This window comes from Nelusetta ayraudi, unplaced genomic scaffold, assembly GCF_046127955.1.
Source record: "Nelusetta ayraudi isolate G7.1 ecotype Tasmania unplaced genomic scaffold, CSIRO-AGI_Nayr_v1 ptg000074l, whole genome shotgun sequence".
NCBI classification, from domain to species: domain Eukaryota; kingdom Metazoa; phylum Chordata; class Actinopteri; order Tetraodontiformes; family Monacanthidae; genus Nelusetta; species Nelusetta ayraudi.
This window is the reverse complement of record NW_027466124.1, coordinates 1144013-1168720: the sequence shown is the minus strand read 5'-3', so window position 1 is coordinate 1168720 and position 24708 is coordinate 1144013. Positions and strand designations below refer to the sequence as shown.

The 24708-nt window shown below is 50.4% G+C and overlaps 1 protein-coding gene and 1 long non-coding RNA gene across 8 annotated transcripts in view; one reads left to right on the top strand and one right to left on the bottom strand.

Annotated features, from left to right (window-relative positions):
- syngap1b (synaptic Ras GTPase activating protein 1b) overlaps positions 1 to 24708 on the top strand; it is a 116288-nt gene that overhangs the window by 55470 nt on the left and 36110 nt on the right. For 6 of the 7 annotated variants that reach the window (XM_076043223.1, XM_076043220.1, XM_076043217.1 and 3 more), the window contains exon 5: positions 20697 to 20788. In XM_076043223.1, the coding sequence (XP_075899338.1) occupies positions 20697 to 20788 (92 nt within the window). Of the gene's footprint in view, positions 1 to 9490; positions 9647 to 20696; positions 20789 to 24708 lie in introns of those variants that run through there. The other variant, XM_076043225.1, reaches the window with a different exon arrangement.
- On the bottom strand, positions 22229 to 24566 carry LOC142899575 (uncharacterized). Its single transcript, XR_012928786.1, has 3 exons — positions 24450 to 24566; positions 23801 to 23876; positions 22229 to 22399 (listed from the first exon to the last, which is right to left on the bottom strand). It is a non-coding gene; the product is annotated as an uncharacterized LOC142899575 (long non-coding RNA).

The window sequence follows — 24708 nt, the reverse complement described above, 5'->3', positions numbered from 1 at the left end:
AACTCAACCAAGCGTGCTGCTGTTTCACTGGCATCTCTGATGAGTACAGTATATAGGCACGTACGCACATGTATATATACAGTACATGTGTATACATGAATGTATAAATTGATGATATTGGTAGAGGTACTATCAATATCGAGTAAAATGAGTTTCATTTTGGCAATTTAACGTAAAAGATGAAAGCAACACATTTTATTGAGCCGTTCCACGCAAACTGACGTCTCAAGCAGTTCCTTGTTGTAACTTTGCTGATTAAGAGTTTCCGCTTATTAAAACCACAAAGCCACAAACTCATTTTCTGAGTTTTTGAATTTGAGTTTTTTTTTTTTTAAGCTGCAAGACCTGATCAGCGAAATCCAAAGAAATCAAAACTTGAAATATATTGATTTGCATATTATTCCTTTATATAATATGTCACATTCACCTTTTAAGTTGAATTGCAGAAACACTACAACCTTTTCAAGATATTCTAATTTTCTGGGTGGTACCTGTATACAGACTTCTGCTTTTTATTCCTCATTTAGAGGCGACTGATATAAGAAACCTCGGTGAAACAGTGAGGGTTTTGCAGCGCGGGAGGTAAATCAATCGGGGGGCGTGCACGTTTCCCCGCGTTGATCTTCTACTTGTACAGCGTCCGTCACTGTGTGCACGAGCCGAGGAACCGGCGGCAAGGCTTGATGAGAGGCTGGAGGTCCAGCCGTCGGGGAAGACAGACGGACGCAGTCACAATGAAACCTTCTCTGCCTTTGCCGCCGACCGGCTCGATAGGAATCTCTGCGCTCGCCTCTCGCTGTAATCCAATTGTGCCAAGCATCACAAGACTGCCCCTCCCCCACCCCCCTGCCTCTCCATCTTCTTCCCCCGGTGAGACGCGTGTGTGTGTGTGTGTGTGTGTGTGTGTGTGTGTGTGTGTGTGTGTGTTATCGTCACTGCGTGTGTGTCTGTCACACCGCCAAACACTTTTTAGATTACACTCAGCAGCCTTTTAATTGAATACAACCCAAACAGCGCTGGACTGACAGCGAGTGAGAGAGCGAGAGGGAGTGGGCGGGGCCATAATTGGATGAAGATGGGAAGGAGAAATTAAGACGGAGAGAGAGAGAGAGAGAGAGAGAGAGACGGAGGCCGTGTGTCCTGCTGTCACCTCCAGGCTCCGCTCAGCGTTGTTGCCATCTTTCCTGTTCTTCACGGAACATTTGCACGTACGACTTCCAGGTCGCGGGCGTGAAACTCTGCATGCAAGACGCGTCCGCACGTCTTTATGTGTTTGTGTGTGTGTCTGTGTGTGTGTGTGTGTGTGTGTGTGTGTGCGTGCGTGCGTGCGTTTCTGTCACAGCAGAAAAACGACAACAAGCAATTCTTACCCATGTTTGTGCGTAGGCGGAAGTGAAAGAGGCAACAATATGTTCGCCTCTTTGCGCAGGTCCTACATATGTTGCTGCATGAAGGCTGTACGTTGGTTTGTGTTTCTTTTCTTTTTTTTTGTGAAAAACAAATCCAAGATTTTTTTAAAAAAATTTTTTTTATACACCTCAAGACAATTTTTTCTTCAGTTCCAAGTAAATGAAAAGATCTCTGATTGCGTCGAAGTTGTCGAGTCGTAGGGGAGCGGAGCCTTGCAAGTCGGATGCGTCTTTGCTATTATGGGCTGCAGAGCTCCCCCTAGGGTTTTGGGGGTGCATGGCACTGCCATACAAAGTTACAGTTGACAGTCCAGCATTTTTCATAGTTGCTTGTCAGACAAGATCTGGGATACCGGTCGATAAATACGACAACAAAAAAAAAAAAGTTGCATACTTCCCCTTTTTAATGTGGAGGTGCAGAAGTCACTCCTCCCCGTCCTCTCCACAGCTCCAGCTTCCTGTCATAATCTGGGACCGTTCTAGTCGATGGCCTGCTTTCAGGTGCGATGTGAAGCTGCACAGCTGCAGCAAATGCAGGAAAACCTCCAGCTGCCTCCGCAGCCCGGGAAGATTCTCTTCCCTGCAGGACGAAGCCGGACCTGACGGCCGCTGCTTCCAATCCAACCTCGTCTGCGTGGTAGCCAGGAGCCAGCAAGGCGCTGCTGCTGCTGCTGCTGCTGCTGCTGCTGCTGCTGCTGCTGCTGCTGATGGTGATGATGATGATGATGGTGCTGATGCTGATGATGATGGTGATTCACACATGACTTCGCAACAAGCGGCGAGCTGGGAAAAGGAGAGGCGGCCAGAGATGCGATGGTGTGGGCGGCCCGGCGCACCATTTTGCAGGTGGCCATGTTTTAGAGGTTAAAAATGTGGGTTTGTGTTTGGAAAAATGCAGCGATTTTGAATCTGCAGAGTGACAGAGCAGAGAAATGGGAAATTCACGGCCGAGCGTTTCGGGGAAGAAAAAAAAAAAAAAAAAGTGAGCTGCGTTGATTTGATTTAGCAGAACGGTTTAGACCGGCTTTAATTAAAAAAAAAAACAAAAAAAAAACATGATGTCAAGAAGGGCTGCAGATGTTTGCCGTCCACTGACTTTGCAACAGGGTTGTTATGCAAATAGCCACGTCCTCGACCTGGGATTCCTCACTTCATCCCCACGTAGAAACAAAATGCGACCATGCCGCTGTAGACATCACCAGGTATGGCTGTCTGTCTGCCTGCCTGTCCGTCTGTCCGTCGGTGGTGAGGATCTATTACCTGGGAGACTTTGTGACGTTGAAGCTCATTCTCTTCTCACAGCCGAGTGAATTGTCCTTTTCTCAGACATCCAGCCACTTTCCGCAGGCGCTGATTCATTCTTTTTAGGCGGCCGCCGTCGTCTGTCTGCTGCTCTTTGTCGCCCGGGCTGATGTTAGCCAGATTAGCGGCGGCGGCGGCGGCGCAGAGATTCAAAAGAAGCGCATCGGTTTGGATGCAGAGTGAGACGACGCGTCGGTGCCGACGCCAGTTAAAAGATGCCGTCTTTGGCGGACGATGGGCTTTTCTTCTAGGACCATTGGTTCGTGTGTTGATTTTCATTCCATTGGACGAGTGAGATTTTTGTTGTTGTTGTTGTTGTTGTTGTTGTTTTTGTTTTTTTTGGAAACGGTGCTATTCCGCTGAAATGTTGGACGGGAACAAGAAGCTGCAGCCATCCTCAGGGCCGATGCCAGCCGACCTGCAAGAATAATAATTACAAGTTGGCCGGTTGACAGTGAGTCCTGAAATCATCTCTTCCTCTCCATTCTTCTGCTGCTGCTTCCTTTTAGCGGCATCCCGTGATCGTAGCCTCATTTATTGGCACAAAGTGTTATTTTTTTGATGGGCTTGTTTAATTCAAACACACACACAACAGGTTCTCTTGTGTGGATCTAAAAAGAAAAACAGCTGTCTGTCAATGGAAGTCGGTCTAATTGATGATGGGTGTTTTCCTCTTCCTTCCTTCCTTCCTTCCTTCCTTCCTTCCTTCCTTCCTTCCTCTGGTGTCAGCACCAACCTGCCCTTGAACATCAGGCCAAAAAAAACCTAAAAGCATGTAGCTTGACACGGGTGTATGCCTGCAGGGAGGAGGCCTGAGTCTGATGTGCCAGTTGGTCGGCTGCCATCCAGAGCACATTATGGAAGCTGCCATTTAATGCTGGCAGTTATGTAATTAGGAAAAAGTGTGTGTTGTCAGCATTGCAGTCAAAAAAAAATAACTTACTGTGATGTTGCCAAAGCCACCAGATGGACAAATAAATTTGTCAAGTCAGGAATTTCAACTTTATCATCGCATCTTTTAATTTTAAAGTGGTAAAAAATTCTCAGTGTATTTATGTATTTTTTTTCAAGGAGCATATTTTTACTGAATATTCTTCCCAGATGAATGCAAAAAAAAATATGTATATATATTGAATCCAAGGTTTTCAATCCAGGTTTCAATTTTTTGGGGGGTTGTCATTATGCGCAAACTCTATGTTCACAACCGTAGCAAGAAAAAAAAGACCATGGTGCTTTCAAAGAATAAAAATGATGAAGGCATCCTTCAGCAGGCAGCACCCATAAATGCCTGTCATCCTGCTCTACTTACATTCTAAGATCAAACTCTCATGATCTGGTTTGTCCTTGTCCTGCTAGACTCCTTCTTCTTCTTCTCCTCCTCCTTCTTCTTCTTCTTCTTCTTCTTCTTCTTCTTCTTCTTCTCCTTCATCCATCAGTCCCTGGTCTAATGAGAGAGACCATTAAAAAAGACTAGCTAGGCAAACCACAAAAAAAATAGACATTTACCTATTTGCTGCTATTTTTATCACTCTGGCCATCGCTTCATATTCACCGCACTGACGCTCGAGGAACAGCGCTGTACTTAAATAATAAGACTTACTACCCAGAACCCCTCGCACCCACCCCTCCCACCTGTTTTCAGCTGTTTTCGACTTTTCTTCGAAGAACTAGATATTTCCCAGCACAGTCGCTCATCGTTTTATACCAGTGATTCATTGCCCAACTCGCACCATGTACTCACACACACACACACACACACACACACACACACACACACACACACACACACACACAAATGAAGAGATTCTAAATAACCGTTATCACTCCATCCTCTCCACTACCCGCTGTCCTGAACACTTTGGCAGAGTGGGCGTTCGCCGTGCACCTTTGACTGCTGATGCACAATCATCTTGCAGTGTCCTCCCATGCATGCGCGCACGCACGCACGCACACACACACGTACACACGGAGCAGAACTGCACTTTGTGTAAACGTGAATCCTCACTGTACAGCCTTGATGGCACGCCTCGCTTACATGTGGATTACGATGATAGTGCGCATGTGCCGCAGCCGTGCACAGCCCCCGGATGGACTGCTGTTGGTGTGAAAGAAAGTGAAAGAAAGTGCCGACAGAGAGAGAGGTTTTGTGTGTGTGTGTGTGTGTGTGTGTGTATGTAAAGAGAGAGAAATCAAGTGGGGGAGGACACACGGAGGGAGGGTGGGAGGGAGAGAGCAGGCGGAAGAGAGGGAAAGATTACTACCATGGAAGCATCAGGCTGAGTTTCACATCCTTAATGGTAACCATGGAAATAATTACAGAGCCGACAGACAGGCTGTGTTCTGGAAGGACCGAGAGGGTGAGAGAGAGAATGCGTGAGAGGAGGAGAGGAGCTGCTACACTGGAGAGGAGAGAAAACTAAAACCGTAGGGCGAGGGAGTGGATAAGGTGGATGATGTCACCGATGTCCTCAACCAAAAATGAAAAAAATCTCTTTGGCCGCCGATGATTTGGAGCAGTTAGAGGTTGTGCGGCCGTCCTCCGGAACGCCGTGTTCAGAGCTGAAGGCCGCCTCTGACGCCTGGCTGCTGGTGCCAGACTCGATTTGGTGCTCTGTAGGGCAGCCCGGACACTGGGGGCGGGGCGGGGGCAGCCTAGTGGAGACGTGACCACGCACAACGCTGAAGGGTCGCCTTTAAAATAGAGACGGTGTGCAAGGCGACGGGACGTGAAACACGGCGATCAGTCGCGTTCAGAGACAGATTGTATGGATTACAGATTTCCTTTGGTCAGATTTCTGCTTTGTAACGTCTCCGAGTTTAAAGGACCCAGTTCACACACATAAAAAGAATCATACTGTCAATGCTTCGTCAGAGGTCTAAACCCTGAGAAATCAGCACTTTGTGATGTCACGAATGGCACCAAAACTCCAGACTGACCACACCACACTCTCAAGTCAGGTCTTTTTTTTGGTGCTGAAAACAGAGGGCCGGACACGCTGTTCGCTGAGATGTGAGGAGGGTTTTATGGATAATTGTCAGTGGAAATTGTCCCCACTGGCTGAGATGTGACGAGAGTGAAAGATTTGAAGAATATGAGAAAATGTTTTATATCTCCCGAGGTCTGATGGAGGGACGTTAATCTTGTTCCTGCAACCGACGGTCCATAAATGCACCACGATGCATTGATTTTGTCTTTCAAAAGCAGATTTTCGCCACCGCCGCTGTCTGTGATGGAATTCATGCAAACGCAGTTTCAACTTTTATGGCCGCCGTGCAGCTTCCCGACAGCAACGACCAGGAACACGCTTATCAATCTCAATCTCTGTCTGATCTTCCTGCGCCAGATGTTTTGGCACACGGGCGATTTCCTCTCAGCTGGTGTGTTTTACTCGCCAGCTGAGCTGAGTGTATGGGGGGCAGGGGGCGGGGGGGGGGGAGGGTAGCTCGGCCGTGCGCGGTGCACACGGGCTACAGTATCACCATTCAGTGATGGGTTCTCAAAAAAAGGAAGAAAAAAAAAAAGAAAAAGTTGCTTCAAAAGCCACAGTTGTCATGGAAACAGATCTGAGATACCCTTACCCCCCCACCCCCCCTCCTCCTCCTCCCACTAAGCGATGGTTGCTTATCGCTGCTGAAAGCCCAATCAATGGCCGTGTCCTCAGGATGGAGGGAGAATTGGGAAGCGCGCGACGCCTCTCGCGCCGCTGCCACGAAGTCTCGGCTGCATGCTGGGCTTGACTTCCACAAGTGTGCACGAGCCGGCGCACGAGCCGGCGCACGAGCCGGCGCTCGCACCGTACGTCCGTTATGGAATCGGCTGTGGGGGAATCAGCGCGGGATTGGGGGGCGGGGCAGGGTCGGGGGTGGGTTGGCTGGGGTGGGAGTCAGGCCAGGCCAGGCTCACGCTAAGGAGTGTTTGTTATGATTTTTCATTTTGGTCGGCCTGTGCAGCATCGTGGTGCAGGTGGTGCACGCCGGTTGCAGGAGTATCGACGTGTTTGCAGGCTTCCCACGCATCCACCCCTCCTCTCCTCCCCCTCCTCCCTCCATCCTCTCCCCTCCTCTCCTCCCCCTCCATCCTCTCCCCTCCTCTCTCCATCCTCTCCCCTCCTCTCTCCATCCTCTCCCCTCCTCTCCTCCCCCTCCTCCCTCCATCCTCTCCCCTCCTCTCCTCCCCCTCCTCCCTCCATCCTCTCCCCTCCTCCCTCCATCCTCTCCCCTCCTCTCCTCCCCCTCCTCCCTCCATCCTCCCCTCCTCTCCTCTCCTCCCCCTCCTCCCTCCATCCTCTCCCCTCCTCTCCTCCATCCTCTCCCCCCCATCTCCTCCCCCTCCTCTCCTCCATCCTCTCCCCTCCTCTCCTCCATCCTCTCCCCTGCTGGGGTGAACTCCTCTCTGCTGACTGTGCTGTCAGGGGGGAGGAAGAGGAGAGAAAATTGATGATCAAGTGATTAAGGGGGATTCTTGCATTTTGCGTGTGTCTGTGTGTGAGATGGCTGCACAGCTCATCTCCCTCCCTCTTCCCCACACTGCTGTCCGTCCACCTGTGCTGGTTTGATGTCCGGCTGGCCGGCCAGCAGACAGGCGGGCGAATCACCGCAGCAGGGCAGCAGGATGAGGCGAGAAGTTGCCGCGGTTCTGCTGCGCTGAGCTCGTTTCCTGGCTCACTTCGGGCTGTTTCTGTCCTCTTCCCAGCACACTGTGTGAATTTTTTCTCTGTCTTTTTTCCTCTCTCTCTCTCTCTCTCTCTCTCTCTCTCTCTCTCTCTCTCTCTCTCCCTCTTTTTGATACTCGTCCACACACGCTGGGAATTAAAAGCTTCCTATTTCTCCTCTTTCCCTGCTGGCTGCCCCGGCAGCAGGAGGCGCGAGGAGGAAGGAGCGCCTTGCGCAACTCTCCCTCTCCTCCCTCCCTCCCTCCCTCCCTCTCGCTCTCTCGCTCTCTCTCTCTCTCTCTATCTCTGTCTCTCTCTCTCTCCCTCTCTCTCCCAACGCACACACGGCGAGGCGGACAATTTTTTGCGCATCGCGCCTCGTGGAAGGGGGGTGAGATGCTCGCGAGCGCACAAGCGCGGGGACGCACCTTCCGTGACGACCAGCCGCTCCCCCTGAAAGCGGCAAACTGAGCGGGGGACGCCGGCCCGCGTGCAACTTTGATCCTGACACGTGAAGAAGGAAGAGGAGGAGGAGGAGGAGGAAGAAGGAGGAGAGAAGGATCGAGGCGGACGAAGCCCCACCAGCCGCCGGAGGAGGAGGAGGAGGAGGAGGAGGAGAGCCGTCGCTGGGACGAACACCCGCCGTCTAAAAGATGAGAGCCAGTGGCCCCAGCGGAGCCTCCATCGGTCAGCGGGATTGCGAGCGCAGGGTCGGGGCGGAGGGCGCCGGGGGCCGGAGGAGACGAGGAGAGTCCGGGCAGCGGCAGGAGGAGGAGGAGGAGTTCTCAGCCGGGCCGCCCGCCGCCCAACAGCCGCTGCTGCCGGAGCGCCACACGCAGGCTGCTGCTGCCGCCACCGGGGGGAGGCGGGGCGAGGATGGGCGCGTGTAAGAGGAGCCTGCAGCCGGCTTTTCTGAGGGGGGCGTCTCCGAGCCCGCGCGCCGCCGCCGCCGCCGCCGCACACTAATTAGGATGCGATATAACGAACAGTGGCCCACTTAAGTAACTGTTCATCCGGCAGCCCAGTAGGAGGAGGAGCAGGAGCAGGAGGCGCAGGAGGAGGAGTGGTGGCACTTCTGGGTCACCTGTAAGAAAACATTTTTGAAGAAAAGGTAAATTCAGCAGTCTGGAGGGAGGAGAAGCCAGTTGGTTGGACCTCAGAGGGCCACTTTCACCAGTTTAACCAGTTTGTGTGATGGTGGTGACCCCCTCCCTCCCTCCCTCCCTCCCCTTGTCTCCATAGCTTGAGGTGTTTTGTGGGGGATTACTGAGAAGAACCTTAACGGAGAACCTTAATTAGAGGAGCGTGTTGTGTGTGTGTGTGTGCTGCGTTGTGTCGCTTGAATACCACTTTACTATAATATCCCGGGTGTCGTCTGTGAATACGTAGATTCCTGCTTTTCCCTCCTGCGGTTGCTCCAGGAGACGGTGGGCTCGGCCCGCTGCCACGGACCGGCCCCGTTTTGAAAAGGTTCCTCGGTCGTGGACGCCGCTGATCCATCATTTATTCATCCACGTATTTTGTCTATGAAATATTCAAAAGGTACCAGATTGATTCCGGGGAACAACCTGGACGTGTTTCGCTGTGTGTGTGTGTGAGTGGTGGGGAGGGGGGCCGTGATGATGGAATAGAGTTGAGTGGAGGGAGTTCAGAGTTCCTCTCTGGTTCCTCTTCCTCCCTCTTCTTCTTCTTCTTCTTCTTCTTCTTCTCTGCCTAAGTGAAAGTGCTGCCGTCTGTCTGAGCAATGCCCCTCTGACTGGAAGCTGACCCACGGCCTTAGAAACTCTCCCCCTTCCCTGTTGTGCGTAAGGACCGGTAGACTAAACACACGCACGTGTGTGAGGCTCTGTTTGCGTTTGTGCGTGCCTGCGTGTGTTTACCCGAACGCGCCGTGCTGGTGTGTGCGCGCGTGTCATGACACTTTGTCGGCGGGCGCCTTTTTTCCGCGGACACGCCGCTGACGCCGACGCACTCCATCACTCACGGACGCTGACGTCACCGTGCGCTTTTTGGAGTATCGATTCGGAAGCAGGGTCGACGCTCGCTGGAGTTTAACTCAAAGGAACGTAGAAGAAAGAAGAAAGAAAGAAAGAGAGAAAGAAAGAAGAAAAAGGAAAAAAGAGAAGCTCCCAAGCCCACGGAGCTGCTGCAGTGTGGAGCGGAGTGCGTGTGGGATACGGGGCCACAGTCGGTGATTGCAGCTCGGCGTCACCGAGGGGCTGCGGAGACATTGTTGTGTATTGGAGGCTGGACACGGAGCTGCACAAGCCCCGCCTACTCTCGGTAGGACACCTGCGTCTTCTGTCTTCCCTTTCTTTGTGTGTTTGAATCCATCCCGTTTGTATGGGTTTGTTTGGGGTTTTTTTTGTGTGTTGTTTTGTTGTGCAGCAGCGCATGTAAGTTTTGCACAGATTGTCTGAAAACGCTCTCATTGCACGTTTTTGTGCACCGTTATGTCACTGCCAGAGTGAAAATCCATTAGAGCGACTACGATGTTCAGCACTGAGCTCATATTTTGCGAGTGGGCGGTTTTTTTGGGGGGGGTTTATTTTTTTTTTTTCAGTTTTGCCAACGCCTGACATCCGATTCCACAGATTCGCTGTTTGCTTCAACGACTGCATTTATTTTTTTCAGACCTTGGAAATATTTCTGCAGGCACTTTTTGCAAACCTGGAAACAGAGCGCAGTTTGATATGGACCGCCGTGTCTGTAAAGGCCAGTTTCTGGCGCATCTTGCCGTGATTTTTGTGAAGGGTTGAAAAAAAATGTGAAAAATCTCACCTGAAAAATTGCGGAAAAGTAATGTGAGATGAGTGACTCGGTGAATCACGTAACAAATTTACTCTCTTCTCTCCGAAAAAAGATAATTGTAAAAAAAAAAATTTTTTTAAAAATCAAATGATCTCCAAAGTGAAGCAGGATCCTGACAATTGCAGTTTCCTGCAGTCGCTGCACTTGCACAGACACACTGAGTCGCCAGCTCCTCCACCTCCCACTCAGGTGAAAGCAGCTGATTGACAGCTCAGAGCAGAGCCCCTCCGACCCGGGCCAGCGTGCCCAGGACTCACATTAGCACCGGCGGCGAACGGCGGCGCAAGAAACGTCTCCGGCATCAATATTAGAAAAAGATGAGACTCGCGCCCCCCCCCCTTTTTTTTTTTTAATTTCACCGCTTCGAATGAAAAATGTGCCGTCTGCGGCGCTTCTCACATCAAGCAAACAGCGAGGAAAAAGGCAGAAAATATTACTTGTGGCAGCAGCTTGTGGAATTTTGAAATGGAGGGAGGGTGGGAGGGCGGGGAATAAAGAAAAAATGGCTCACAGAATAAAGAGGATTGTCCACAATGTTTGGTTTCCTGCCAGATTTTACTGCGAGCGTCCATGTCGAGAGTCAAGTCGGACCGTTGCTGATGCAATTTGTTTCCACCGTGCGATTGGTTGCAAAGGACTTATTTTTGTCCAAAATGCCTTTGTGCATTGTGGGTCTGCGAGCAATTATTTGTAGTGGAGATCCCAAACTAACGTTGTTAAGGTGAATGCACAGCTCTGGAATTGCTCTGGGAGTTTTAACTACTGAGAATCAATGCAGCGCTCTCGCTGAAACGTCTTCAAAGTAGCACAACGGCTTCATAAATTTTGTTTTTGGATTATGAAGACAGCTAGGCACAGCGCTCTTACGTAATTATCATTTTACATTGATTTCCGAAAGGATGTCATATCTTGAAATTGGTTAAAGATAATTATCGCACCACATAACACGCACGGTAACATACATACAGGCGAACATTGACTTTTTTTTGTTTTTTGGTCACCAGCAGCCACGAATGATGACAAAAGCACAAACTGGAGTGGAACCAAAAGTGTCGCTTGATTAAAATGCGCATTCAAAGTGACTCAGCTGGCTTTCCTTCGTTTAATCATACGTTTGGCATCATGCAAAACAATGAACCGCTGGCAGATTTCACAACTTCAGTCAATTTATATTTCATGGCTGCTCACTAGACGACTTAAAACACAAATAGCTAAACGTAAAGTAGCATGAATCAGCAGCAATCTCCAGTAAGATGTGATGTTTGTCCCCCGTTTTCTCTTCCCGGTATTTAAGCAGCAGCTTTTCTCACCTAAAAATGATCATTATTATATATTTCTACCATTCATAAATCTGGAGAATAACCAACCGTTGGCAAAGAGCCCCGAGCTGACCTGTTACACAACTGTATAACGCTGCTTGCCTGCCCAGCACCTTCTCACAGGGACACACCTGCAGTTTCCAGTCTGGTCGCTAGCTTCATGGAGCCACAAAGAGGCAGTGGAGGAATCATCAGGGTAGATGAACATTGGCATAGTGTTCCTTTAAGAAGTGTTTCACCTGTGCTTGTGGTGCACTGACCTGTCGGAACCTTCAGGTAAATGGTCTTAAAGCACTCGCTGAACGTTAGCTTACTGTGTTCTTTCTCTGATTCTCACGAAACCCCTTGTGACACATTCATTAGGACGCGTTCAACCTTTTCAAGCAGAAATAACCACATGCTCGGGTTCAGGCTTTCACATGGTGTATCTGTGTGAGAGGTGGTCAAGGGCAACTAGTGAGTCTGGAAGAAGGCATTTGAAGCGGGACGATCCAATCCATTGTGCTCTTGATTGTAGCTTGCTGACGAGTTGATTCTCTCTCTTCTTTTTTTTTTGTCAATTATTGTTTGTTTTTTTTAACACTGCTCGAATCTCCCATCCCACACTTCCTGCTCGACAGACACCTACATTTTCTAACTGTCAATGATTGAAGTCTGAGGCAGATATTCTTCGAACTCTTTCAGGAAACTCCTCTTAACCGAAAAGCACAAAGACGTGGACTGCAAAAAAAAACAAAAAACTTGTTACCGTGTCTTTCCAGATGTTCCCCCCCCTGAAGTTTAACCACTTGAAAAGCAACCGTGGGGCGACGCAGTGCGGCTGAAAATCAAACGTCGGCGGTGATTAAAAAGTGAACGCAGGCCGATGGAAATGTCAGGCAGGTGACAGTAATTGCAGGTAGCATCTGTACGCACACGTCACCGTCAAGGCCCACGAGAAGTGACACGCACGGCTGCTTCAGCAAATGGATCGCGACAGAGTCGAGCCGTTAGAGAGGGAGGCGGGGCCACGGGAAGCTAAGCGCCGGCAGTGAAAACGGATGATCATGTTTGGCGTGGAATGTTGCTCCGCGGTCAGTTTGGTCCGAGCTGGACGACATTTCCTCATTAACAGGGGAAGGAAGAGGCAGACGCTCAAGGTCCCCCCCCCCCCCGTTGACGCCCTGCTTCAGAAGGAACGGGCCAATGGGAAGCCCCGAGCCGTTAGCAGCTGGACGCTAGGGAAGTAGTCCCAACAGACTGGGCCGAAACAACTTCAGAGGTTTACCCTTGGCAGCCCTGTGAAACAAAAAAACCCCTCCAGGATCTGAGGAAGATGTGAGACACGTTCCACCCAGCGTGTCGCGCCGAGCCGAGTCGAGCCGCTGCGTCGGCCGACCAGCGGAAGCCTTTGGCAGCAGGACGGCCGCGGCCGTACCGACTGAGCGCCAGATGACAGTCTATACATCAAGTTACGTAACGAGCGCCCCTGCGGGATGGATGGCGGCGGCGGTGGCGGTGGTGGCGGTGGTGGCGGTGGCGGCGGCGGCTGCGAGCGCAGGAGAGGCCGGCTCACAGCGGCCCGGATCAGAAGCGAAAGAGGCGCTAGCGGCATTCTGTCGTAACAAAGACAAATACAGCAGAGGGAAAAAAAACAGAAAGGAGCCCTGAGCGTTTTCACTGCTATTAAGACTCCCACTCCATCACCAGCCTCCATCTCCACATCCAGCCAACCAACCCCCTCCCCTACTCTGAACACACCCCCAGCCCTCCTTCCCCTCCTCTTCCGCCTCCTCCTCCTCCTCCTCCTCTTCCCCTCCATCTCGCTCTCTTTCTATCATCTTGTATTCTCTCCGTACAGTCTTGCTGCTGCTGCTGCTGCTGCTGCTGCTGCTGCTGCTGCTCTGCCTCCCACTCCTACACGAGCACTTACGCCCTCCCTCCCTCCCTCCTTTCCCTCCACACACACACACACACACACACACACACACACACACACACACACCGAGTTCCTTTTTTTCATTTTTTTTTAAACCAACCTCTTACTCATGTGTGTCTACATCCCTTCCTCCCACTCTTTTAACTCTGTCTCTCTCTCTCTCTCTCTCTCGTTCTCGCTCGCTCGCTCGCTCGCTCGCTCGCTGTCAGAGGGTCTGAGCTGGAAGCGTTTGCCACCCACACGTTCCCTCTTCGGCGCTGCGCTGCACTCCCAACATCGGATTTACATTGGCAGTGAGCAGGCGCAGTGGCTCCACATGTCGCATGTGAACGCACGTGTCGGGGCGGCGGCTCAAAACCACGATGCTTTCTGAAGGTTCACTATAGGATCATTAGAATTTTTGTTTTGTTTTTTTACATAGAGATTTAGAATGAGCTCGAGTAATAGTATGAATAAAACTACTTTGACAAGAACTCTGATAAAAACTTTTATCAGCCTGCTTAACGCTCGATTTATTCATTTATTTGTTTAATGTTGCATTGCATTTTTAATTTTTTTGAGTAGTTCTTTTTAAGTGAGGCTTATAATTATTTAATGTTTTTTTTTAATCGTTAAAACTATTTTCAAATAGTCTAACAATAGATTAAAGTCGAACTAATAGAAGTCTACCTATTATTAACTTGCCACGGCCATTTTTTGCTGTTTTTATGAGAGAACGCTGATAACGATCACCACTCCAAAAGAAAAAAATAAAATAAAATCTTTTTCTGGGCGACAAAGACGAGGCGGCGGCCGTCACCGCTATCGCCGCCGCAATCACGGAGCCGACTGAGGAATTATGGAGGGACGCGCGGTTAGCTTAGCTATAGCTTAGCACGGGACATGAAAGAGAGAGGAGAAGAGGGAGGACGAGGAAGAGGAGGAGAAGGCGAACACGCGCCTCTCATTTGATGGTCGGCCCCTGATTGGCGGCAGACGGAGGCCTCCTCCACGGAAATTTGTTTTCCGTGCCGACTGGCGTCACGGGATTTGGAACGGTTGCTTAGCATCCTTAGCATCGGTAGTGAAAGAGGGAACTCGACTTTTCCTGAATTTCTCAATTATTCCTTCATGGAAAACCTTGAGCCCGGCCGATCGGGTCGTCGCATCTTCAGTCTGGCTGCGGCTTCACGCCACCTCAGTGAGCTTTGACAGCTATGGGGTCTGGACGGTTGGACGATACCCCCAGCCGCCTCCCCGGGGTCAAAAGGTCAAAGGCAGCAGGCGACAGATGTCGTGCCTCCTGCCTCCTCCCGGGTTTTCACCCTTCCAGTGAGTTACAGTTGCTGATGAATAATGCAACTGCACCGAGGAGACGCACCTACACAGTGTGTGAGTCGGTCCGCATCCACAGACTGAATCATCAACACACACACACACACACACACCCATAACAAAAACCATGCTTTGGCTGGGTTGCAGATTTCATTTTATTCACTGACGTATTTTTGCTTCTCTTGGCTTTGAGATCATTTCCGAACAACAGTTACATAACTGAATTCAAAAATAAATAAATAAACAAACAAATACCAGGTTGCAATGAATAAAAAAACAGTGCTTTCACTCTTGTCAGCAAGACAAGAGTGATCATCACGTCGCTCGTCACTTAGCAGAGATCAAAGTCTGAAAAGCATCCTTTTTTTTCTTCCCTCTTTGGTGGCTGCTTAAAAAATTCCTTTGTTGTCCGTGCATAGCTGTGCGTGTGTCTGGTGTGTGTGTGTGTGTGTGTGTGTGTCTGTGTGTTGCCATATCCATCGCCAAGCATAATACAGTCAAACATACATGCACATTAGCCCAGGCTCCTTCCTGGTCCACAGCTTTGTTGTGCAGTAACGTTTGAAACTAAAATGTAAGATGCTTTAGGAAAGAAATGGAAAAAAAGAAAAAGAAAAAGTTGCCATGGCAACCAAACACGGAGCCCGGCTCGGGATCACAAAGAGAGTGAGTGAGAAACCGACTTAAATGGACGCATCCTGAATTTCTTTTTATATCTGCGGCTTCAGACGGAGGCTTTTTGTCCACGGTTTGATATAAAACCGTCAAATAATGACGGCGAAAGAGAGAATTCACGCACATTGTTCTCTCTAAAAAGTGTCCGGTACGGAGCAGCGTGTTGCAGGAGTCGCTGCCGCTCCGCTTGAAAGGTGGCATTTTTCCAACGGTTGGAAGTGTGGATTCTGCTCTGAAAATCAGAGATCTCGCACACAGAGCGAAACTGGAATGCCAATGCTCAAAGTCAATGTGTCTGCTATGCTAACACACATAAGGATTTAATATAAGGTCCGAGGAGATACTTTTTTTTTTTTTGTTGTAGTGCGCCTCACTACCTCCAGGGGGAGACACATGGTGTGTTGATCGGGTGGAAGGAGAGCGTTGTGTCTTCCTACACACGTGTGTATTTACATGCACACATACAAACAATAAAACTAGATTTGTTACTGCATGCAAAGTATTTTGGTTTGTAGAATTTGCCAATAAAACCAAGCCTTGTGCAGGTTCAGTCCAAGCAAACAATTCTACTACTGTAGAACTATCTCAAGTACTACTACTAGTACTCCTAGTTGGATCAATGCATACATAATACATCCGTTACATAATCCAACGTGTAGCACGTCACCGCCGCTGCGTCTTTGCGAGCGATGCGTGTACATTGATGCGTGTACATTGATGCGTGTGCTGCTGCTGCTGCTGCCGCTGCTGCGTCAGCCTCAGGCTCAACATGCATGAAGGAGCTTTTAACCTTCCTGCTCCAGACTTTTACGTGCGTCCGCCACGAGGAGCGCGTGAGGACGCCGGCCGCGCTCGCTCAAAGCCTGGCGTTTGCATGCCTGATGCGTGTGTGCGTGCATGTGCGTGTTTGTGCACTGAGGGAAAGGTGAACATCCTGCAGCAGCCAGTGTCGGAACGCTAATCTGTCTAAAAGATGAGGGCGGGGCCTCGCTCGCACCTCCGCCGATAAGGAGGAGCTCAAACAACCTCCGCTGATAAGGAGGAGCTCAAACAGCGTGTTTGCACCGGGACGGCTTAGCGGGGGAAGAAACGTGACGACTGTGGGTGTGGCATCAGAATTCATGCACCGCCGCAGCCGCAGCCGCAGCCGCAGGTGAGAATGCAAACGCTGACGAGGTGCTGCAGGTTCTCCAGCAGCAGTTTCTGTTCAGTTTATTCCACAGACGGACCAATCAGATGCTTCACTGCCAGTGTGAGTGATTTGGCCACCGTTCAAGGCTTCCTATTGGCCTACAGCGGGATCACTGTGCTGGATGTGCAGTGAAATGTAAAACCAGAGATTGTGCACATAACAAAAACAACTCTAAAATCTGCCTCTAAACAACATTTTAGATTTTTATTTAAAAACAAAAAAAAAACACATTCAGTTCTGATGATAAAGATTTTATAATTACAAAGAATTGTATTTGTCTTCTGTCCATGACAGAAGGAGCAGAAATTGCTAGCACTAATTATTGTAGCTGGAGCAACGCTCACAGCCGTAGGTCGGTTCCTTCATATTTCCACCGCGGTGGACAGCTAGCAGCACGAGCATCTTTAGCATCCACAGCTAAAAGGCTGCCGGGAGACTCTTGTGCTGTGTTTCAATTCAGGTTCTGCATCCTTGAAGTGCGCATTTTGAAAGGAAGTTGCATCATCGCACTGCGCAAAGGCTCCTCCCAATTCCCGAGGGTGCTGAGGACGCTCAAAATGCGTACTCGGAAATACGCACTCGTTTTAGCCGATTCCAAGGATGCACCGCTACTGTCCTTCGCATGCTTGTGTATCCCATGATGCTTTGCGTGCTGCTTCAAAGCATCGTAGGATCCTGGGAAGTCAGCCGAAATTAGCGCCATCTACTGGCAAAGACACCACATATACATTTAAATATTGACGTTTCACGTAAAGTATCCAGTTTCTAACGTAGGATTTTACTTATTTGATCATCCAACGGCATCATTAGATGGCGAACCAATGGTTAGCTTGATGCTATAAAAACGTCTGCTTGGCCAGCCGGAGGGAACGGCGGTGACGAAACGAGGAAATACGCCGAAGGTCAGACCGTCCCCTGTGGTTACCGGGGAGGCGGGGCTTTGGGTTCGTCCTTCTGGGCCGGGTCCCCTTCAGACGGAGGACACTCGGTCTGAAGGGTGCAGAGCCTGAATTGAGACACAGCACAAGACTGCTTGGAAACACTTCCTGTTGGAGTCACGACGGAGCAGCCGGACCTCCAGCTGCTGTCCAAGGTTAAAGAATAAATTGATCCCACAGTAAAAAGGAGGTCCATAAATCAGAATTGAATCGTTTTTGTTTTTTTTCCTGACAAAACATTTACATCCAGCAACAGAACTTGAGTTTTTTTTATTTTATGTCTGTGTTTATTCACCTTGACTTGTATGACCACGACATAAAGAACAGTAGAGTTAAGAAGGAGCTTTTGTGAGTTTTGTCAGTGAGTTTCATTTTGCTGCTCTCCAATTTCCTTCACGCCTTTTATTTTTAGTTTTACTTTTATGTGAGTGCGAGACAAGAGCGGTCGGAAACTTTACAGCCTGCTGCTTGACAACCTGCTCAGATCGGCGTCGCTTTCGGGTGTCGGGTTGTATCACACGCACGCACACACACACACACACAGGCACACACACTTCACTCTCCGGCGAAGATCGACAGATTAAAGAGTCGCAGCGGCCGCCCTGATGCAGCCCTCCACTGGAGGGCGTAATAAAACACATGTTCTCTGCGTCTCATGGCTCCAGATTGGAACTAGTTTTTCCTTCTTCATGTCTTGTCGCCCCCTCGGGGGTTCCGAGTCTCGCTCGTCTTTCCGACTGCACGACTTGTTGCCAAACACTCGGAAACTCCCCCGAAAAACCTCCCGGCCCGCTTCTCCTTTTTCTCCTTGCCACAAAATGTGTCCCTGCAGGAGGAAGTAATTAGTCTGGGACACGCCGTGTATCCTGGAGTTGATCTTGATATCCCGCCGCCGTCCTAGTGCCACCCCAGACATTTTAATTGAGCCGGCCCGCACCGGCGACCGACAGCTAATGGTGTCACAACAGTGTAGCATCGCTACGAGATAAGGTTGCTAATTAACACTTCTCGCAAAAGAAACAAATGTAACATGTTGGGGTTTTTTTTGGTGTTGTTTTTTTTTTTTTGCAAAGTGAGTTGAGCTGAATATTTGGATGAAGTTCAGCCAGGCAGGGAAGAAAGATGGAGGAGGTGGCCCACGTTCGGAAGTCTGTTTCTTCACAATGCCGTCGTCTTCTGCTGTCTCTTGTGTTGAGGTCAATCAATCAATCAAGTCTGATTGATTAAAATCAGACATAATTTCCCCAACTGCGGCTGAACATTGGTCTCGCTCTCGTGTTTCACGGAGATGGCAGGCAAATATTTCCTGAATGTCCTTTCACTTTTTTTTCACGATTTTAGTATTTTTTTTTCCCCTCGTCGAGTAATCATTCAATCCAATCGAAGGCTCTGAGCTGGCTCCGCCCCTCTGATTGGTCAGTCGATCTCTCCGGCCTTTTCGAAGTTTTTCCACTTTCGCTCAGCAGATCGGCTGCCACGCTGCTGGTGTCTCCGCTCGGTGGCGGTTGCCTGTTTGGCCGCTTTTCGCGTGGGTGTTGGGAGAGCAGGCAGGTGCACGAAAGGAAAGAGGGAAGGACGAGGATAAGAGAGGAACAGCGAGGGTGAAAATGGAGAGTGGTGAAGGAGAGGAGGGGCAGTGCCAAAGGAGGAAGTGGGTGCGCGGAGGAGCGGCAGGAGGGAAGGGGGTCGAGGGGGAGGATGGAGGATGGAGGATGGAGACCAGCAGACACATCAGGTGCTGCTGAGAGGTGGAGGGACACATGTAACGTCTGAATTATGTAAAGTAGCTGCGTGGGAGAGAAGAGGTGTGTGTGTGTGTCTGTGTGCGCGGCCGCCTGTGTGGGAGGCAGGAAGAGGCAACGTGCAAAGTGACCTGCAGCAGCAGAGCAACACGTGGAAGCGTCCAGCGTTTCACCGAGTTTTCCACACAGCACCTTCAAAGCTTGCGGCCCTGGTCTCTGATTGGCCAGTGTGCAGGTATACATTGAACAGATGCACCAAGTCGAGGCCGAGCTGATTGATGAAGATGAAGATGAAGATGAAGATGTTAAGATCTGAATGGAACTGATGCTTTGGAAAATAGAGGCCATCTCAGAGGGCGGAGCCAACGCCTTGATGGGGGGGGGTGGCCACTACCGTGGGAGGGGTCCCTCTGTGACATCACAAACCCAGTAGAGTTAGCTCAGCAGCGGGGCAAAGGTTCCGCTTCTTCTCCTGTGGTAGGACAGAGACTCAGTGTCTCTAAACTCACGTGTGTCTTAACGGAGTGAAAACACTTCCTGTTTGTCTTTGCCAGACTCTCCACGTTAGTTTGAGTCCAGACTTATTGATTTGGCGACTGGCTGAGATTTTTTTTCCCATTTTTTTTTTTATGCATTCTGCCAGACTCGAGGACCTTTTGTGGCCCTTTTAAACACTTTGCCTGCAGCTGCACTCACACACACACACACACACACACACACACACACACACACACACACCTAACACTCTCCAGTGGTGGATGTAATTGGCCAGTAAGTAGACAAGGCCCGCCTCACCCGACTCGTCCCCTTCTAACTCCAACTCCGTCCCTCATCCATTCGTCTCTCTCTCTCTCTCTCACACACACACACACACACACACACACACACACACACACACTCACACTGACAGCACTTTCCTCCCCGGCCGGCCCGGCGGGCGTCGATAAGCTGCTCTGTTTGCTGGACGCCTGCTCCTCTCCGTCCCGACTGCTAACACCGGGCTCGTCTGGCGGCACTGACAGAAAATCCATGGCTGCGATGCGATAGTCTGGTGGCCACTTCATCAGCCTCCGCATCTGACACACACACACACACACACACACACACACACACACGCTGAACTTTAGCTGGTGTGTGTGTGTGTGTGTGTGTGGTGAATTTCTTTTTTTTTAATGTGTTGAATCGGCGCCACACTCACCTTTGACACCCCCCCCCTCCCCCCCATATCTCGCTGCTGTTTGGTCCTCTTGCCCTCCTTCATTCCACCAGCGCTGCCCCCTGCTGGCTGCGTCTGCCGCTTGAATTCTCCAATTCGTTGTTCTCACCTGTCCACCTCTCTCTCTCTCTCTCTCTCTCTCTCTCTCTCCCTCCCCCCCCCCCCCCCTTCCCCCTCCTCTGACCCCCGCCGACCCCTGTCCCTCTAGATCATCGGCCCCGGCGGAAGAGCATAGCCACCGGGAAGCAGCCCAGCATGGAGGTCCCGCCCACTGCCCCCCTTCAACCCTTCCGACAATCCGTGAGTAACCCCCCCTGTTCCCGGCCTCGCTCGCTGCCTCCGACCCTCTCGCTCTCCCTCCACCCCGCCCCCGGCCTCGGCCCGCCGCACACCTGTGGCCGCCGGGCCAGCGGCACCCCGCCTCACCCTTTCCCCCCCTCCCTGGCCCTGCCTCCCTCCTCCCCGCGGCGCCGGCAGCAGCAGCAGCAGCAGCAGCTCCGGGGGGCCAAGAAATGGGCCGGCACGCCGCCTCCTCTGCCCCGCTCGCTGCCCCTCTCCCCCACCCTCTCCTTCACCCTGCCCCACTCGCCCGCCGCCTCCTCCTCCTCCCCCCCCTTCTTGCACTGGGGCGGAGACTGGAGGGCTGCTGGTTCGAGTCCAGCGGCCGGAGGGACGCTAATTGCACCACTGCCCCCGTTTGAGGTATGTGACACACGGAGTGAATGGCTGCAGCACCCATGTTTGACTGTGCAGGCGCCGCAGGGCCGCCGGGGCGTCGCGCTCGCCCTCCGCTGCGTCCTCCTGCAACTTCTGCTTCTTTTCTGCACATTTTCCTCCCCCACCGCCTCCGCCCCACAGCTTCAGGCAGCCTCGGGTCCCTGCTGCTGGAAGCGCTGCATCAGACTCTGATGTGCTCCAGCGCCGGTGTCCGCTGCTGTAATACTATCATACGTATACGCAACTCTTACTGTTCATCAGGGTTGCGTAATTGTTGAGCTGCTCTGCTTTACTTTAAATTAAAACTTTGATTGTGCAAGAAAAGCAAAGAAAGAGCAGACTGCACAACAACGAGACCCAGCAAACCCACAAATTCAGTGGAGAGACAACGTTTAGTCGTCATTTTAAAAGAATTGATTCTCACCTGATTCAGAAAACACAAACCCAGGACGCCTGAAACTGTGGAACCGCGCAGCATGGTAAACAAGTGCTTAACTGGGATGTAAAGCAAACGCAGGTTGTTGTTTTTTTTGTGAAATGCGTTGAAATGTGTAAACAACTGTGCGCACCTTCTTTCATGTCGACAAAAGAGGTCAGGTGCTGTGACTCCTGGGATCCACCGTCTTGTATTTTTCCTTTTCTTTTCTTTCTTTCATTTTTAAAAGCAGAGACGAGCTGAGCAGCCGGCAGCCGCACGTGCCGACCGCCGACGGAAATAATAAGTTTGTTGTTTTTACGTGCGACAAGAGAAAAACTCAATCACAAGGTTTCAAACGGCACATAAAAGGGCTTTGAGCAGCGACCGCCGTCTTATTAAGTTCTGCGGTCCGACGCTTCACGCTGCACGTCCACAAATTTCTCTCATTTCTCCCGATGTTTGCCCAGCGTCAGTGGCGCGGCTGGAAATAGCACTGTTTGTTTTTCTCCTCAGTGTTTTTTCTCCTGCGTTCACTGTTGGAACACAAGACAAAGAAAAAAAAAAAACAAGAAACTCTCAAAAACTCCAGAAATGACCGAATGTCCAGGTTCTGTCTTCAGCCACGGGATGAGTGAACACCAACGGCTTCACATTCAACGTACTGAAGTCGACGTAGACTCTCACTTCTGTATTTTTTTAAGTACCTCTTCTTCTTCTTCTTCTTCTTCTTCTTCTTCTTCTTCTTCTTCTTCTTTTGCGGCATTTTAAATTGCAAACTGACAAGAACCATGTTAGCTAACGCCTGATCAAAATGTGCCACCCGAGCTGTGAGCATGTTTGCTAGCTGGTTTACGGCGACGTTAGCTCGTACGCTAACGCCCGTATGCTACTTCACAGTCGTTAAAAAAAAACAAAAAAAACTTGAATTGTGGTGGCAGCCGCAAACAAACGACAGGTTAAAAGAAAAATGAGAAGGCTAAAAATGCACCTAGCGTTCCGGAATGTAAAAGTGAGTCAATACACTTAGAACTTACAGAATGTTGCTGATCCACGTTTATCAACAGTATGAAGTATTTGGTTTTGCTCTCATTACGATGTATCCTATGCAATATTTTATTGGTGGATTTTGATTCAGTGTTGAGTCTTTGGTTTGTACTCTAAAATCCACAAAGCTCAGCCGCACCTTAATAATTGGTGTGTTTCGTGAGCACAGGCGAAGCCAGTTGAGTGAAACTTTGATGAGTGTTAATTTTCCCTCTGCTTGCGGAGCCGCCGTCAGCTCAAAGCTGCGCTAGGGACTCGCAGAGCCACTCTCCTCTCCTCTCATTATTTCACCCGGTCAGGAAACACATCTATCCTGCCGCTCGGCTGTCAACAAGGTTAAAACCTAATTCCGCCGCTCTTCACTGGGCCTCGTCCCGCCTCCCTGCTGCTGCTGCCGGCAGGTGGGGGAGACGACATGAGGTCGCTGTTTACGCCTCAAACTTTTCAGTCGTTCAACCTTTTGTCGCCCCGTCCTGCAGCACAAGATTCTCTCTGAATCTGTGATTCCCCCCCCGGCTCTCACAGCCCCTCCCCATGCAAACCACTGTGGAAAGCATCTTGACCTGAAGGACGTTTGGCCCAATGGCTATCAAAGACACCCAACACAACGCAAACGGAAACGTTCAGAGCGTTCAGCAGATGTTCCCTTTAAAGCGGAACCAATGAGGTCGTCTTTCTCTTCATCAGTCGTCCTCCGAGCGACAAGCCGCTAATTTTAGCCAAAAGTCTGCAGTCTGGTGTGGCCTGTGGCTTCACTTGCTCTCTGAAGCTTTTAAAGCTTTCAGACGCCGCCTCTCCCCAGGCTGTGTGCCTGTGTGTGCCTGTGTGTGCCTGTGTGTGTCTGTGTGTGTTGAACACACACACACGCACACTGTCAGAGCGCAGGTGTGAGGATGGAATCCAGACTCTGCACTCATCATTGCTGCAAAACAAAATGTATGATGCACTCTTAAGTGTTCACGGCCCCAGAATGCACTGCTGTTCAGCTGGCTTAGCCCTCTGTTTGCAGCCCCCTGCTAAAACTGATGTTTTGTCAGGCTTTCCATAAGTTTCCAGAGGGCGGGAGGGGAAGGGTTGGATGAGGTGGCCTCAGTGGGCGGAGCCAACACCTGACTGACGGTGTGGCTACTAACCTGGCAGAGATGGCTGTGCCCTTTGTGACATCACGGCGGGACGGTGTCCAGGACTGTGGCTCTAGGCACGCAATTTCTGAGAAGTGGAGTAAAAGATCATAGAAAACATTGCTAACGTGAAATTTGCACCAGTTTCAAAAGTTCCCATCATGCACCAGCAGTGAGGGCTGTCGACTGCTGAGTGTAAAACTCGATTACTTTGAGTCAATTGCCAGAAAAAAAAAAAGACAAAAGACTTTGTTTAAAAAAAACAACCCAAAATTCAAGACACCGACGGCATCGATTTGAATTTAGATTTTTCACTTTCCCCCTCTCTGCTCTGTTCCAAAAAAAAGAGTTTGAGTGGCAAACCAAATCAGATTTAGTCACACAGGCTATTAGCTGGGTGGCGGCAGATGGGGCCCAGTCTTTAGTCACATCTCCGAGACGAGACATCTGACTCCCGCCAGATGACAGTGTGACAGCGCCACCCCCCCACCCCCCCCACCGCATCCCCCTCTCTCTACTGTGACATAGCAATAAAATATACGTGGATGCGGTCGAACCCTAAAGGAGGGGCCGTGGTACAGCAGGCAGGTGAACGAAAGGGTCACGCGTCACTATTGCAAATAAAATATTCACATTTTCATTTATTTTTTTTTTTCTTTACCAATGCGATCGAGTAGCCGGGTCAATATTCAACTCCTGGTGCGAAGCACGTTGGAGCGCTAAGCCGTGAAGCAGATTGGGAGCAGACTCAGGTGACCTGCGAGCCGCCAGGAGTAATATTAGCTTGGGTCCCAAATCAGCCGTCGTTAGCGTGCAGGAGCCGCGCGGGACTGGATTCCAGAATGAAGCAAAGACAGATAAAGGTCAGCAAGGAACAGAATGATGAGAGAGATAACAGTGAAAGCGCTCCTGCCTTCCGA